A 13,087-nucleotide genomic window follows, 5' to 3' on the forward strand; every position below is an offset into this window, starting at 1 on the left:
TACATACACACTAAATAACTGCTATCATTTACTTATTTTGCTTGTCCCGGGCATTGATTTCAGCTCCCTTTTCTACCAGAAGTTGGCAAATGGCTGGGCGACACATTTGTGTGGCCAATGCCAATGGGGTCCTTCCATCCTAGAGTACAAAAGTGAAAAAAAAATTAGAGGCATCTACATTAATCCTTGATTTATAAGACCCTTAGAAATTTGGAACTTTAATTAAGATGGTGGAAAACAATCATAAAGGAAAAGAAATATAAAAGTTAAAATTCTCACCAAGTCTGTAGCATTTACGGAAGCCCCATGGTCGCACAGTAGCTGCACACTGGAGCAGCAGTCAGACATGGCTGCACAATAGAGATCAGCATAGATTCAGCTTCAAGAGCAAACTATCCTTTTGTAAAACACGAGACACTGAACAGACATTTCATGGCGCGTCTCCTTACCCGCATCATGCAGCGCGGTCCTGCCCTGCAGATCCACATTCTCAGTTGGACAGTTAAACTGGAAAATAAACACAAAGACTGCTAAATACAATTCCTACATGCATGGCTGACATACAATATGTGCATAATAAAATGTTCCACCTTGTATGCAGAATATATTATGTAGAGGAGAAAATGCTAAAGGTTTTGTGATCCGAAGTCCAACAATCAGTATAAGGCCTCTTTCATACATCCGTGCAATATGTGTGACATCCAGATAGCACACAGACTGCATGAATTTGTATACTTGGCTGTCTCCGGAGCTGCTGTTACTTCCAGATCGGCGGTCAGTGCAGTGAATATTTATTAGCATAATGAGCTGGAACTGAAAACAACAGTAGCGCCGGAGGCCTCTTTCACACATCCGTGCATTACATGCACGTGTGGAACAGTCTGTGGGAAAGGTATGTAAGGCCATCCGTGTCCATATAGGTGTTCTACATATACTGCAGTGTGCTAGCCAAGTGACATCCAGATACATAAACCTATATACTTACCTGTCTCTGGTGCTGCTGTTACTTCCGGCTCCAAGGTCAGTGCAGTGAATATGCATGGGCTTAATGAGCGGGACCCAGAAGCAGCAGTAGGAACTGAGACTGCAGTGCCGGATTCAGGAAGATTTTTTTTTTTAAAGTGATGCGTTTTCTCCGGTATGTGTCACACATCAGTGCGCGGTCTGTATGACACCTGTCTTGCCAATAAGAAAACTCACATGTCGATGTATAGAGCATATGGACACGCATGTGAAAGCACAGATGTTAGAGTAAACCCACTGATTTTAAATGTCTCCGGTACGTGTGAAAATGGACGTCATACGTACGGGAGACACGGATGTGTGAAGGAGGCCTTATAGTCTAGTATAACGCAGACTTGGACTATTGTGGCGCATGGAACCCAAATTTGTGCTATGTCCACAAATCAAAACAGATTTTGCCAAGATTTTATGCAACGCCAACAATAAAAAGAAAACATTGCTTATTCCTGACCGTGCTTCGGTGCAAACACCTGTACTAGTTAGTCCTAGTGTGCTTACCAACATAACGTCCATAAACGATACACAGCATGTGATTTGCATGACAAAATATATTCTAGTCTTTAATTTGCTGCATTTTAATTCACCTTCATTAAAATATATTTCCGTAATCAGACCTGTCAGATACACAAACTCCTCTAGAAAGTGACGTAGTCTCCTGCCACTTACCTGGAGAAGCTTCTGCAGACACAGGGAGTGGCCATACTTTGATGACAGATGCAGCGCATTTCGCCCTGATACAAGAAAACAAAAATATAAATTACTTAAGACAATGCTGCAAGTGAGAAAATGTTGAAGAGTACAGAATTTTTTTTTATCCTCCGCTATAAAATAGTTTTGGGATAACATTTAGAAAACTTAAAATCTAAAAAAGTAATGGAAAAGAAAAAATATTACTCTGAAAAGCACTTTGCATTATATGCAATAGAGAATGGGCAAGCTGGAAGCTTTTGTAATCCTGGCGCGGCCCTTTTTGGAAGAGGTTACAGACGTTTGCTTATCAGCAAAGTAGGAGGTTAAAAAAAAACCAAACCCCTAGTTAACAGTGTGAAAACTGCTAGACTACTAGTTTTATTTTTTTTAAAAGGGAACCTGTCATCAGATTTGGCAACTATAAGCTGCGACCACCACCAGTGAGCCCTTATATACATCAGTCCAGAATACTGTATATAGGAGCCCAGGCTGCTGTGTAGAACGTAACAATCACTTTATAATACTCGCCTAGCGAGCTTTGCAGACGGGTCGGATGGGTGTCTCCATTCCCCGGGTCTGGCGCCTCTTCTTTCTGCCATCTTTGTCCTTCTTCTGAAGCCTGGGTGCATGATGTGTCCTACATCATGCACACAGGCCAGCAATGAGGTCCTGCGCAGGGCAGATCAAACTATTGTAGTGTGCCTACGTGGGACCTCATAGCCGGCTAGTGTGCATGACTTAGGACGCGTCCAGGCTTCAGAAGAAGGAGGACGACAAAGATGGCCAAAAGAGGCGGCGCCAGACAAGGAGACACCCATCCGACCGGTCTGCACCACAATGTCCGTTAGGTGAGTATTATAAAGTGATTTTTACCTTCTACACAGCGGCCTGGGCTCTTATATACAGCATGTTAGAATGCTGTATCTATAAGAGCTCACTGGTGGTGGCCGCAACTTATACGCCCCTCGTGACAGGTTCCCTTTAATATAAACTAAGATATGAAAAAAAATGCCATGCCAAAGATTAAAAAAAAATAAATACATGTAACACACAAATCTGATTCAAGCAATAGGTCATTTTCCGATGAGGACTTCTCTTTAAGTGAGGTAACTTCCGGCTAGGGGGATAAGTTCTGCCCCACGTTTTTGACAAGCATACTATTTTTTTTTTAAAAGTACTGAGAATACTAAGAAGGGGGAAAATATTTTATCTCTACAAACGCAATTACAACCCCAGGTAACATACCAGCAGCATCAGGGGCGGTGAGATCGACCCCATGTAAGAGGATGGCATTCAGACATTCCAGGTGACCCTTCGACGCAACAACATGGAATCTAAGTGTAAACAGACAAAAAAAATAGAATTTAAAAAAATAATAATTACACATAGCAACAGATTAAACCTGATGATGCAGATAAGTGCTTTACCACTCCCATGACAATATATTGGTTATTAAGGCTGTACGCTTCCTGCAAGCTTGTAAAGTATACACATGAATTTATACGCCCTGCCCAGGTTTATTGACTTGTCTTGTCGTTTACGTGTCATAATGCATGTCCATCTTGAACGGTCCTCCCACCTCTCCTCCCTCTTTGATCGATTACAATCTGGCTTATGACCGCATCACTCAACTGAAACTGCCCTAACTAAAGTCACCAATGACCTACTAATAGCCAAAGCCAAGCGACAGAACTGTGTCCTCTGACACAGTGGACCTTCCCTCCTATTACTGACTCATCTTTTGGTCTCACAGATTTGGCCCTATCTTGCATCTCTTCATTCATAACTGACCAGACATTCAGCGTCTCCACGCTCACCTCATTTTCCCCTGTCAGTGTCCCCAAAGGTTCAGTTATTGGGCCCCTGTTCTTCTCCAACTACACCTTCGGCCTGGGACAGATCACAAAATCTCACAGGTTTCAGTATCAGCTCTATGCTGATGACACGCAGAACTACCTCTGGACCAAATATCACCTCCTTACTGACAAGAATCCCACAAAGTCTGTCTGCTATTTCATTCTTTTTCTCTGCTCGATTTCCAAAAAAAACTTTTTGTACCGTGTTAGCCAGTAGAGATAAAAAATTGTTTAAAAGAACTGAAGTCCTCAGTTTTTTGTTTTTTTTTACTGCACTATTCTATGTCTTGTTGTGTATAAATATGTGACTCTTCAGATTTTGTGTTATACCATGCCTGATGAAGAGACCTGAGTAGTCTGGAAAGCTTGCCATTATTATCATCTTTTCAGTTAGCCATTAAAAGGTATCAACCACTGAGGACTTCAGTTCTTTTAAACAAAAAAAACTTAACATGGACAAAACAGAATTCAACATATTTACCCGATCTCACTCAACCCCCCCAACAGACCTTTCCATCATAGTCGATTGAGCATATATCCTCCCAGTCCTGAAAGCTTGCTGCCTCGGGGTAACCCTCAACTCTGCTCTCTGCTTCAAGCCACATGTCCAAGCCCTCTTTACCACCTGACAACTCAAACTCAAAAATATTTCCCAAATCCGTACATTCCTTAACCAAGCTTCTGCAATAAAAACCTAGTGCATGCCCTCATCATCGCCTGCCTTGACTACTGTGACCTCATGCTCTGTGGCCTCCCTTCTAACACTCTTGCACTCCTCCAATCTACCCTAAACTCTGCTGACTGACTAATATACCTGTATGCCTCTCTTCTCTGCCAATCCCTTCACTGGCTTCCCATTGCCCAAAGATTGCAGTTCAAAACCCTAACCATGACATACAAAACTATCCGCAACCTGTCTCCTCTACACATCTTTGACCTAGGCTACCGGAACCTACCTGCAAATAACCTCCGATCTTCACAAGATCTTCTTCTCTACTCCTCTCTTATCTCCTCTTCCCACAATCGCATACAAAATTCTCCTGTGCATCTCCATATTCTGGAACGCTCTATCCCAGCATATCAGACTCTCTCCTACAGTGGAAACCTTCAAAAGGAACCTGAAGACCCACCTCTTCCGACAAGCCTACAACCTGCAGTAACCCTTAGTTCACTATTCCGCTGCACGACCATCTCTACCCTCACCTACTGTATCCTCACCCATCCCTTGTAGACTGTGAGCCCTCGCGGGCAGTGTACTCTTTTGTAAGTCTGAGGCTTGTATTGTTCATGAATATTGTACTTTTTATTATGAATACCTCTTTTCACGTGTAAAATGCCATGGAGTATAAAATAATAAAAGTGTGTCAAATTGGATAAAAAAAAAAAAACAAACAAAAAAAACACACACATTAGTTTAACTGTATGTTAACACAGGGCAGTTACGCTGCAGTTTTCTTGTCTGGATTTTCCAGAAATTTACCTACAGAGTGGATTTACAATGCAATGGGTAAAATCCACACTATGATCAAGTCTGCTCAATTTAGTTCTACTGTGGACATGTCCTAAGCTTGGGTTCAGATGGCCAGATTTCATGGTTCATTTCCTGTTTACAATGCACCGAAAGACAGTTTGTCTTCTGATCTGAAATTAAAGCCCCCAAAGGCATCTATGGGGTCAAAAGTCTGGGTCTGGAAAACCATGGTCAGTCCAGGCATTGTACTCCACAAACAGACCAGAATTACATCCGTCTGAACAAGTCCTGAAGTGGCCACACACATTGGATGAACAAACTATCTAATGTGTAATATGTTTCCAGACAACAAAAAAAGAATGGATCGGACATGCTTAACTTTCACATGCCTCATCCTTTGGTGCTTATGGAGGATCTGGAGTAGTCAGAGGTATCTGTAAGTGGTCTAGTTTCTTCTCCCTATTAAGGATGTAGTGTGTATGGTGACGGTTAACTTACAGGTCATACACATAGGACAGCGGGCCAGCCAACCACCATTTCCCCCATAAACATTTATGCTCAGCTGAGTGCATTTTCATTTCACCGAGAGTCCCCTAGCGGTGGCTGGTCTCTGTGCAGGAACAAGGGAATTCAACATACCCCAGCCACAGCCTACCCCCTGACATATGCTAAAGCCGATATGTGTTCAGGAGCTTTGTGACAGTCTGTAGGGTAATCCTGATTCTATCAAAGTATTTAGCTAGCCATGACGGAATCATTACAGAATATAAAAGACAATAACTCCAACACTCGCTCTTCAGAGTACCAGACACCTCGGGCCCGCTGGGTGCCGTTCTCAACACAGAACAATGCTGAACGTGTAGCATGTGCTTCCAGATGGATCCTGTTTAGTATCTGCTCATGGGTTAAATAATCAGATTTTTTGCCTTTGTGCTGCCACTGCCAGATACTCATCGCTCCATAAATGGCCAAGACAATCATGCTAGGATAGTACTGCCAGGAAAGGCTGGCCAACACCAGATACTCCGTGCTAGACGGATACAGTCATGAATGTTACTATACAATTTGAGCAGCACAAGGATAAAAGCGTCGCTTTCACTATCTTTCTTAAAAGGAGTTACTTAAGGAAATCTCCCCCTACGTCTCAAGGCTAAGTTCTGCCTCAACTAGGGCCAAAAAAAAAAAAATATATGAGCTGTACACAGCTTGCACCACATTGTCTTTTAGACCCTCTTTTCTGTCTCGCTCATAATTTGAATCATACTAACCAATGCGTTTTTGTTTTTTTCCCCCACATATGCAGACCACAGGTGTGGAAAAATTGCCCATGTGCATGTTGACACTGGCTATAATGGGTCCGTGTGCTATCCGTCCATCCAGTACACAAAGCAAACAGCCTCATTAGTGACAGTGGTCACCTATACCGTGTTTCCCCAAAAATAACACTTTTGTTTGCCTCAAAAACGTGCTAAGGCTAGGACCCCCTGTGTTCGAGAGAGATCGAGAAAGCCGTGTGTGTACATGAGAGAGAAAGCAGTGTGTCGTGAGTGTGAGAGTGAGAAAGTGAGAGAGTGAGAAAGTGAGAGAGTGAGAGTGTGTGAGAGTGTGTGAGAGTGTGAGAGAGTGTGTGAGAGTGTGAGAGAGTGTGTGAGAGTGTGAGAGAGTGTGTGAGAGTGTGTGAGAGTGTGAGAGAGTGTGAGAGAGTGTGAGAGAGTGTGAGAGAGTGTGAGAGAGTGTGAGAGAGTGTGAGAGAGTGTGAGAGAGTGTGAGAGAGTGTGAGAGAGTGTGAGAGTGAGAGAGAGTGTGAGAGTGAGAGAGAGTGAGAGAGAGTGAGAGAGAGTGTGAGAGAGTGTGTGAGAGTGTGAGAGTGTGAGAGTGTGAGAGTGTGAGAGTGTGAGAGTGTGAGAGTGTGAGAGTGTGAGAGTGTGAGAGAGTGTGAGAGTGTGAGAGTGTGAGAGTGTGAGAGTGTGAGAGTGTGAGAGAGTGTGAGAGTGTGAGAGTGAGAGAGTGAGAGAGTGAGAGAGAGTGAGAGAGAGTGAGAGAGAGTGAGAGAGTGTGAGAGAGTGTGAGAGAGTGTGAGAGTGTGAGAGTGTGAGAGTGTGAGAGTGTGAGAGTGAGAGAGTGAGAGAGTGAGAGAGTGAGAGAGAGTGAGAGTGAGAGAGAGTGAGAGAGTGAGAGAGAGTGAGAGAGAGTGAGAGAGAGTGAGAGAGAGTGAGAGAGAGTGAGAGAGAGTGAGAGAGTGTGAGAGAGTGTGAGAGAGTGTGAGAGAGTGTGAGAGAGTGTGAGAGAGTGAGAGAGAGTGTGAGAGAGTGAGAGAGAGTGAGAGAGTGTGAGAGTGTGAGAGTGGGGGGGCGTGGCCTGAGCAGCATGTGAGGAAGACCTGTGCAGAGAGAGCTCCTGCAAAAAACTCCTGTATAATCCTGTCCAGCTGGGGTTAAAGTTTGTTTTACTGCTTTCCTGGAGTGGTGACCTCTCCTAGACTGAGGGGGCTTCAAAGACCTGAGTGATATGACCAGAACTCGGGCTGATAAGAAGCGCGGGACACAGGCCACACTCATGGACGCTGGAGCTTCATGTGGGGGCAGGGCATCTGATGCAATAGCTCGCCTCAGCAAGTTTGCACGAGATCAGCCTGAGATACCTGGAGCTGTTAAGCAGTCTGACCCCAGCGTGGAGGAGCTACAGATCTCAGGACAAGAACTGATGGAGGAGGAAGAGCAGCAGGGAGCTGTGAGTATGTTGGCTGCTGCCAATAATGTGGAGCAGGGGGACAACCTTAGAGCTGCAGATGAAAACACAGATCCTGGGAGAGCAGAGCCCACCCTCATTGATGTACTTTCAGCAGTAAACACCTGCAACAATATGCTAGCCACTTTGAACATACAGATGGGAGGAATTAAAATGGACATTTCATCTATCAGGCACGAGCTGCAGGGGGTCAATGTACGGGTGGGGGCCCTGGAAGACCGGGTCAGTGCCACAGAGGATAAGCTTCCCCCTCTGACTCGGGACCTTGGCAGAGCAATCCACAATATCTCATTGCTTAGGGCTAAGGTGGACGATCTAGAAAACAGATCCCGCAGAAGCAATCTCCGTCTGGTTGGGGTCCCAGAAAAGGCAGAAGGCAATAATCCAGTAGCTTTTTTTGAAATGTGGCTCCCCAAGACTTTGGGCATGGATCTGTTTTCTCCTTTCTTCACTATTGAGCGGGCACATAGGGTCCCCACTAGACCCCCACCATCAGGGGCACCCCCTCGTCCTATCCTCCTCAAGCTACTGCACTTCAGGGACAGGGACACTGCGCTCCGCAGAGCCCGGGAGATTAAGGATCTGGCTATTGACGGCCATAAGGTCTCACTGTACCCGGATTTTTCTACTGAAATCCAGCAGAGGAGAGCGCAATTTATTGATGTCAAAAAACGCCTGAGGCAGCTGCAGATCTCTTACTCAATGTTATACCCTACCAGGCTGCGAGTGGTGTCGGATGGTGGGACAAAGTTTTTTGACACTCCAAAGGATGCAGCCGCATGGCTCGATACCAATGAAAAAGGACTGCGCAGAAATCACCGCTGAGGATTATTGCGGATTCCTTGCTGTTGGACTTGCTGAGGTGAACTTGCTGTTTCCCAGCTGGAACACTTATCTGGGTGGCTCCTGCCAACCGTCCATAGGTTACTATGCAGTTGATGACTGTTCAGGAATTTAAACCGTTATGTGCTCTTAGGGTTATGTTTAGCCCCACTTCCCTCTGTTTGAGAGGAATGTCCTGGTTTACTGTGTATGTTTTTATGTTGTTTGACCTTTTCGTTTTATGCACCTGTTTGGTCTATGCTCATCTATGGGAACTGCTGCAGATGGGTCCGGAGGTCCCCGCTTGCTGCCCCCTGCTGTTGCATATGTGCACTCACCCTTATGGCGAAGGAGGTTAATATAGTGGCCTGGAATGTGCGAGGATTGGGTGAAGCCACTAAAAGATGTGCAGTTTTTCTGTTTCTACAGCAGCTTAAGCCAGACATAATATACTTATCAGAAACGCACTTGGTGAAGGAGCGGCTCCACTTGCTCCACAAAAAATGGCTAGCCCATGAGTACCACTCTGTATATACCACACATTCCAGGGGGGTGAGTGTCCTCGTACACAGGACAGTGCCGTTTGAGTGTCTTAAAGCTTCTGTGGATCAGGAGGGTAGATTTGTATGTCTTTACTGTGTCCTTCATAATGTGCGCTGTGTTCTAGTTGCAATTTATATTCCGCCGCCATACACAGGGGAACCATTGAAACGTATTCTCAATTTTGTTGCTTCCCTCCCTGAGGTCCCCACCCTATTAGTAGGAGACTATAATAATTACTTGCACCCGTATTGGGATAAGTTACACACAGGGAATATCTCAGTGGGGGCGGCAGCTACATCCCTTGCCAGACTGATGGAGGAGGTGGGATATGTAGATATTTGGCGTATTAGAAACCCGCAGGTCCGGCAGTACTCATGCTATTCTAGTTCTCATCATTCACTGTCCCGGATTGACCTGGCCATTGGAAACGCTCAGCTGCTGCCTTGTGTAGCTTCAGTCACGTACCTGGCCAGGGGGGTGTCTGACCACTCCCCACTACAGGTCCGTCTAAGGCTTGGGGATCCAGACCGGCTGGCGGGGATACCGTGGCGGCTCAACCCTTTTTGGATACAACTGATAGGGGGCACTCTGACTGACACTATACGGGAATATTTTGTGACAAATGACGGTACTGCATCTAAACATATAGTGTGGGACGCAGTGAAGGCGTATGTTCGTGGGACATATATTAGGGAAATTTGCACCCGAAAGGCGAAAACAAGGGAGCGCACTAAGTATCTGACGGACACTTTAGGTGATGCAGAACGACGTCTTATATCTAACCCTACAGATGATGCCAAGCGGGACTTAGAGAAGGCACAGAGAGCTCTGAGAGACCATATGACTTCCTTGGCCACTAACAAACGCTTTTTCCTTAAGCAGCGGTACTTTACGGAGGGGGAGAGTGTGGGACATCTCTTGGCTACAATTGCTAGGGCGCAGGAGGGATTGACCTATATCACCAAATTGAAACTTGACACTGGAGAGGAGGTGAGGGACAGCGGGAGGATTGTGGAGGTCATGCAACAGTATTGCACCCAATTATACTCCTCTAAATCGCATTATGGGGATGAGGAACTGCGGGATTTTGTGGAGGAGATCACTCTCCCCAGTCTGTCAGATAGTGAGAGAGAATCCCTGAATAGAGATATAGACCTGGAGGAGCTGGAGGAGGCGCTCGGTCAAATCCAAAATGAAAAGGCCCCAGGTGCGGACGGACTCCCGGGTGAATTCTACAAATTATATACCCATCTGCTGCTGCCAAGACTCTTGGATGTGTTCAGAGATGCTGAGGAGAAGGGATCCCTCCCTGCATCCATGAGGGAGGCTATTATTGTTCTGATTTTAAAACCCGGGAAAGATCCGACCGAGCCTGACTCCTATCGCCCAATCTCGCTGCTTACATTAGATATTAAATTAATCGCTAAAATTCTAGCTAACAGATTGTCCCGGGTGATCACGTCAGTGATCCACGAGGATCAGACTGGATTCATCCCCAATAAATCTACTTCCATTAATTTGCGACGTTTATTCCTGGGGATACAGCTAAGTTCTGAGGGGAGAAACAAGGAGAGAGCAGTCCTGTCATTAGATGCAGCCAAAGCCTTTGACAGTATTGAATGGAATTTCCTATGGGTAGTTTTGGAGAAATTGGGTCTTGGCTCCAGATTTATTGGCTGGGTCAAATTGTTATATGCCTCTCCGAGGGCCAGGATTCGAGTTAATCGTTGTACCTCCTCGTCTTTTAATTTGGCCAGGGGCACGAGACAGGGCTGTCCTCTCTCTCCATTACTATTTGCAGCGACAATTGAACCATTGGCGGCTATGCTTCGTGCATCCGCTGGCGTAAAGGGGTTTGAGATAGGCGGTCTGGAGCATAAGGTTTCCCTCTATGCGGACGATTTGTTGCTGTATCTCAGGGAGGTGGGGACATCGGTGGGCCCAGCAATGAATATTATTAAAGAATTTGGTAGGCGCTCGGGACTCCTAATAAACTGGAAGAAATCGGCCCTGCTCCCTATAGATCCACTCCCATCTAATTTTAGTACTCTGTGGCTGCCAATTCCGACGGTGGATAAATTTAAATATCTGGGGATTGTGGTTAGTGCCCGACCGCGTGATTACTACTCTCAAAATCTGGAACCAGTGTTGGCTCAGTTTAGGAACAAGATAGATGCCTGGTGTCGACTCCCACTGTCCCTTATTGGCCGTGCTAATATACTAAAAATGGTACTGATGCCCAAACTTCTGTATCTTCTCCACAACGCCCCAATATGGATCCACTGGAAATTTTTCCGTAAAATCAGCACTTTGTTTCGGGAACTCTTGTGGCAAAAGCAGCAGGCTAGAATCCGCCTTGAGACCCTGCAGAGAGGGAAGGAGGATGGGGGTCTGGCAGTCCCCAACCCGTGGGTTTATTATGTTGCGGCACAGATGCAGCACTTCAGGGGGTGGGGAAAGGATGAGGCATATGACGCTGGGGGCAAATTGGTGAGGGGCCTTGCAGAATGGGGATACCCAGTGGCTTTTTTGGACGCAGGATACTCACCCAGAGGAGGAACATTATATCCAACATTATCATTGATGTACAAGGTGTGGGATAGAGGGAAGCAGTTGCTGGGAATATCAGGAATGACTGAGTACTGGCCCTTATGGCATAATCGTGGACTGGCGGAGCTGCAGAGACTCCCGGGTTGGAGAATGTGGGTGAGCAGGGGGGTGCATCAGGTGTCTCAGATTCTTCAGAATAATATACTTAAAAGATTTGACCAGCTTCAAGCTGAGTTTGGGATACCGCACAGTTCCTTTTACCAATACCTGCAGCTCCGTCATGCCTATGAGACACAGACACGTCGTATGGACATTAGGATAGAGCGGAATCACACTCTTACTGAATTGTTGACATCTGATCGCTCCTATGGTATTATTTCTAGGTTGTATACAGTGATGTTATCTAGACACCTCGACAAATTCCCTTTGCAGGCTAGAGAAAAGTGGGAGAGGGACCTAGGCCCTATGACAGAGGAACAGTGGGGTGAGGTCCTGTCTCAGACTCCAAGCCTTGCTGTATCTGAAGGCCAACGACTGTCACAGCTATTCCTGTTACATAGAGTATATAGGACACCTAGTCTATTGCATAAGATGGGAGTTAGGATGGATGATCTGTGTCCTAGGTGCGGGCAGGAGGGTGCTAATCTGATGCATATGATGTGGTCCTGTGGGAACATTGAAGATTACTGGAGGGCAGTACTAGAATTGGTTAGACAAGTTTTCAATATCCGTCTACAGCCAAGACCTATTATATGTATCCTGGGTCTACTGGAAGGGGGGGTGGACTTGAGTTCGCCGGTAAGGGTCGGTATTACACGTCTCTTGTACCAGGCTAGGAAACTGTTGGCCTACCACTGGTTGGACCCAGCGCCTCCGGTCATCGGGGATTTTAGGGAAAGAGTAAACGCTATACTTCGACTGGAGAGAGGAGTATACCTTAAAAGAAATGCATTGAAAAAGTTCTATAAGATCTGGGGGGCATGGTTGGATACCCCAGGCCTTCCCTCCTCGGCGTTGCTGCAGGACAGTGCGAGCGACCAGGTCCTTCTCCTTCTGACCGGTTAACAAATCTCCTCAAATAGGGTGATATGCGTACTGCTGGAATGTGTGTGCATGTATATGTGTGTGCATGTATATGTGTGTGCATGTATATGTGTGTGCATGTATATGTATATGTATTATATATATATATATATATATAATGATGCTGGGTAAGCTATACTATGGAGAATATATTGGGAAATAATATGCACTTTGAGACCCATATTGAAATGAGACGTGGACTGCGGGTGCATTGTTTATTATGTTATTTGTGTGGTTTTTCTTATTGACTAAAGGTTTTTTCCCTTTCTGTGATATTTCTATGGAGGGAGTTATTTTATGT

At 45.6% G+C, this 13,087-nt stretch overlaps 1 protein-coding gene across 4 annotated transcripts in view; it reads right to left on the minus strand.

The window, feature by feature from the left end:
• Nucleotides 1-13,087, minus strand: part of UACA (uveal autoantigen with coiled-coil domains and ankyrin repeats) — a 143,999-nt gene that overhangs the window by 20,552 nt on the left and 110,360 nt on the right. For all 4 annotated transcript variants that reach the window (XM_075346087.1, XM_075346085.1, XM_075346089.1 and 1 more), the window contains exons 3-7: nucleotides 2,959-3,047; nucleotides 1,690-1,754; nucleotides 450-507; nucleotides 280-350; nucleotides 33-139 (exon numbers count right to left, since the gene is read on the minus strand). In XM_075346087.1, coding sequence (XP_075202202.1) covers nucleotides 33-139; nucleotides 280-350; nucleotides 450-507; nucleotides 1,690-1,754; nucleotides 2,959-3,047 — 390 coding nt within the window. The remainder of the gene's footprint in view (nucleotides 1-32; nucleotides 140-279; nucleotides 351-449; nucleotides 508-1,689; nucleotides 1,755-2,958; nucleotides 3,048-13,087) is intronic.

Source organism: Anomaloglossus baeobatrachus, chromosome 4, assembly GCF_048569485.1.
Source record: "Anomaloglossus baeobatrachus isolate aAnoBae1 chromosome 4, aAnoBae1.hap1, whole genome shotgun sequence".
Classification (NCBI taxonomy): Eukaryota; Metazoa; Chordata; class Amphibia; order Anura; family Aromobatidae; genus Anomaloglossus; species Anomaloglossus baeobatrachus.